Source organism: Bison bison, unplaced genomic scaffold (assembly GCF_000754665.1).
Source record: "Bison bison bison isolate TAMUID 2011002044 unplaced genomic scaffold, Bison_UMD1.0 scf7180017864203, whole genome shotgun sequence".
NCBI lineage: Eukaryota > Metazoa > Chordata > Mammalia > Artiodactyla > Bovidae > Bison > Bison bison.
This window is the reverse complement of record NW_011494775.1, coordinates 6,722,618-6,726,788: the sequence shown is the minus strand read 5'-3', so window position 1 is coordinate 6,726,788 and position 4,171 is coordinate 6,722,618. Positions and strand designations below refer to the sequence as shown.

The 4,171-nt window shown below is 57.7% G+C and overlaps 1 protein-coding gene across 1 annotated transcript in view; it reads left to right on the top strand.

Moving 5' to 3' along the window:
• The window catches only part of EFNA2 (ephrin-A2), a 10,288-nt gene extending 6,327 nt beyond the window's left edge, over positions 1–3,961 (top strand). The window contains exons 2-4 of the mRNA XM_010844636.1: positions 271–584; positions 2,772–2,837; positions 3,810–3,961. Coding sequence (XP_010842938.1) covers positions 271–584; positions 2,772–2,837; positions 3,810–3,931 — 502 coding nt within the window. The 3' untranslated portion in view covers positions 3,932–3,961. The remainder of the gene's footprint in view (positions 1–270; positions 585–2,771; positions 2,838–3,809) is intronic.
• The last annotated feature ends 210 nt before the right edge of the window (positions 3,962–4,171 follow it).

Below are 4,171 nucleotides of genomic sequence, written 5' to 3'. Positions count from 1 at the left end.
ATCCCCCTGTGCTGACCAGTGACCCCTCCCCATTTACCTTTTCGCTGACTCTGCGCTTGCCTCCTGCACTGACCCATCAACTCCACACCCTCCCCGGGCTCCCCATCCCCAGGCCCTGCCCCTTCCCTGCGCTGACCAATGACCCCTCCCCATTTACCCCATCTGTTAACTTTCCCTTTTCTCCTGCACTAACCCCTCACCCTACTCCCGGCCCCTGCTCCGCATCCCTGAGCCCTCCTCCCCCGCGCTGACTGCCGGCCCCGCCCTCAGGTTCCACGCGGGCGCGGCAGACGACGGCGGCGGCTACACCGTAGAGGTGAGCATCAACGACTACCTGGACATTTACTGCCCGCACTACGGGGCACCGCTGCCACCGGCCGAGCGCATGGAGCACTATGTGCTGTACATGGTCAACGGCGAAGGCCACGCCTCCTGCGACCACAGGCAGCGCGGCTTCAAGCGCTGGGAGTGCAACCGGCCCGCGGCGCCCGGGGGCCCGCTCAAGTTCTCCGAGAAGTTCCAGCTCTTCACGCCCTTCTCTCTGGGCTTCGAGTTCCGCCCGGGCCACGAGTACTACTACATCTGTGAGTGGGGGCGGGCTCCCTCCTCCTCCCCCTCGTCTCCCTTCCCCTCCTCCTCCCTCCTTCCTCCTCTCTTCTCTGCCGGGGCCTCTGGTCTCCATCCTCGCGCCCTCGGCCTGCAGGTCAGCCTCTGGGCTACTGAGCCAGTGGCCCCACGGTCAGTTCGTCTTACCCTGAGACCAGGGGGGCCCACCCCATGTTGCACTGAAGCCAGAAACTAGCCCTGCCTAGTCTGGTCGGGGAGGAGGGATGGAGGACACACCGTGAACCGGGCAGGCATCTCCCAGGCCTACCCCGTCCCTTCCCCTCGCACCAGATTCCCAGAGGAGTGTGGAGGCGGTTCAAGGTCGGAGGCAGCCTTGGTCCAGGTCCACTTGGCATTCATGCTGTGCTGTAGGCCTGGGGGAGTCGAGCGGGTAAACTGTCCCCTCCTCTGCTGGGGTTAGGGGCTCCCGAGGGCCCCCTTCTTCCTCCTCCCCACCAAATGCCAAGGGCAGGGCCTGGCGTGGCGGAGTGTGCCCAGCGTTCAAGTCCCCAGTAGCCAGGCCTCAGCAGCCCCTAGTCTCTGAGAATCTGAGAACAGGAGGGTCCCCCATAGCCCCTGCCAAGATGGGGGCCCAGGAAATCCACCTGGGCCCAAGGCGCTGGCTCTGAGGGGTTGTGCGGCCCCATTTCTCAGCATCCTGGAGACTGATGGGGAGCAGGTGGGGAGGCCCCCCTACCCCCCAACCCAACCCCCGCCCTGGGCTTCCGGGAGGGACCCAGCGCCTCACCACCCTGGTTCCCGCTGAGTCAAATTAAACTCTATGAGGCTCCATTTCCTCCTTTCTCTGCTCTATTTGGATTTTTTCCTTTTAATTCAAGGAAGAAGAGGGTGGGGGAGGGGAAGAAGGTGTTTAAGTCCCTGTAATGTAAGAAAAATTACATTTTTCTTTCCGAGATGGGAGTTTCATAAAGATAATTATTGCAATTATTCGTTCTATCTCTGTGACGAATGTTATTTTTATTACATGCTTTTTATCTTCATCTCCCAGCACGAGGGACTTCTTGGGGGCAGGCAGAGGTGACGGCCACAAAGAGGACCGGCCAAGAACAAAGGCGGGGATGGGCCTGGCCGCAGCCATGTGGGTGCCTGCACCTGTTCACCTGTGTGAAGCCCACCATCCACATAGCCCGAGGCCTCCCTCCCTGTCCCCAGCCTGGCCCCCAAGCCCCTCTCTCCTGACTCATGGCCAGTGCTATTGGACCTCCCCTGTCTCCAAAGTGGACCAAGAAGCAGGGAACCCTATGGTGGAATTTTAGGTGTGAGGACTCAATGCACTTCAACCTCCATGTGACCCCGGGCCTTGTGGGTCACTGTCCAAGGGAGGCCGGATGCTGCTTCCTTCCCAGGCCTAGTGGGCTCAGGCAGTCACCCAGTTGGGGCTTCTCTGGTGACATAGTGATAAATAAATCTGACTGCCAATACAGGAGACGCAAGAGATGTGGGTTCGATCCCTGAGTCGGGAAGGTCCCCTGGAAGAGGGCATGACAACCCACTCCAGTATTCCTGCCTGGAGAATCCCATGGACAGAGGAGCCTGGTGGGCTGCAGTCCATGGGATCACAAAGAGTGGGACACGACTGAGTGTGCATGCACACCAAAGCACCTACCTTGGGCCACATGAGGCCTAGATAGGGGGTGACTTGCCAACATCGCAGATCCCTGACAGCAGGGATTTGATCTCAAGTCAATCATTTGTTTGTGGGGTTTTTTTGCTATTTGATTTTGTTTTGTTTTGGTTTTGGCTGTGTGGCATGTGGGATCTTAGTTCTCTGATGAAGGATCAAACTCCTGGACTGCCAGGGGATTCCCTTTATTTGCTTATTGAAAACACACACTTTTATTCATCACCTTTGAACCTTGTCCTGTGCTGCCCTGGGGTAAGATGGAGTCAGACATAGACACCCCACCCCCATCTCTGGGGTTAGGAGTCAGCGAAGTGAGGGGCAAGGGCAGCATGCAAGAAGACTTCTGGGAATTCATGGGCATTATGTCTGGGCCTTTGATGTATGATGAGGAGTTTTATGTATGGATTCCCCTACCTGGGGTCAGGCTTGGGTCACCGGCATGGGGAAGGAGATGCAGTCCCAAGAGGTCCCAGGCACCAACAGTCCCCTGCCCTACTAATCCCCAGCCCCTCTCTTCCAGCTGCCACACCGCCCAATGCTGTGGACCGACCCTGCCTGCGACTGAAGGTTTATGTGAGGCCAACCAGTAAGTGCTTGGGGGTCAATGGGGTCCTCAACTCACAGAACCCACTGAGTGGTTGGTGGAATCAGGAAGGAGGTGGTGACAGCGTACCCTAGGGAGTCCCACAATTTCACCAATGGCTGGGACAGGCCCTGCAAATGGGGCCATGTCAGACCTTCAAGAATGAAGTTTCAGTTTTTCCCTGGTGGGCTAGTGGTTAAGAATCCTCCTGCCAGTGCAGAGGGTGTGGGTTCGATCCCTAGCATGCTGTGGAGCAGCTAAGCCTGTGCACCACAACTATTGAAGCCTATGTCCCTAGAGCCCGTGCTCGGCAGCAAGAGAAGGAGCCAAAATGAGAAGCCCACATGCCGCAATGAAGAATAGCCCCCGCCTACTGCAACTAGAGAAAGCCTGTGTGCAGCAATGAAGACCCAGTGCAACCAAAAACAAATAAATTTAAGAAAGAATGAAGGTTGAAGTCTGCAGCTGGGCCTCCCTGAGGCTGAAGCCCTCTTTACCCAGAGTGGGCTTCGGGAAAGTTCTCTAGAATATCCATGTTCTGAGCTCTTGAAACATCATGATGCTCAGAGGGAAGGGGGATTCCCATGGCCTCACCACTTTACCCAACTCCAGGCACATTTATTGGGCTCCTGCTGGTTGCCACACTCTGTATTGGAGGCGTTGCCCCAGAGGTACAGGGACATAGATCCCTTAGAGCAGGGTCATGATCTCAGGCCAATCATCTGGTTACACTGTTTTTTAATTTTTGCTGTTTGATTTTATTTTGTTTTTGGCTGCACTGTGCACCGTGTGCAGTCATAGTTCCCCAATCAAGGATCAAACCCGTGGCCTCTGCAGGGAAAGCCTGGAGTGCTAACCACTCCAGGGAAGTCCTGAAACTGAGATGTTTAACAACACTGGGTATTGAGGTCTAGGAAGCAGGGTGGGGGTGGGTGGGCCTGCCACTGACCACCCTGTCTCTTTGTCCCCCTACAGACGAGACCCTGTATGAGGCCCCCGAGCCCATCTTCACCAGCAATAACTCCTGCAGTGGCCTGGGCAGCTGCCAGCTCTTCCTCAGCACTGTCCCCGTGCTGTGGACCCTCCTGGGCTCCTAGCCCGCCAGGAGGACGCTGGCTCCACCTCGATCGGCCCGCCTCTGACGACCAAATAGAGACGCCCCCCCCCCCGCCACTGGTGCTGCTCTGTGAGGCAGGGCTGTCCACACGTCCCAGGCTGGCCGGGGCGGGGGCAGCCGAGGCCCCCCCAACCCGTGCCCGAGAGGCTGGTTGTCCACCCAGCTCGTGGCCACGCCGTCTTGTCTGGAGGCCCTGGTGAACCAGGGGACCTCTTGGCAA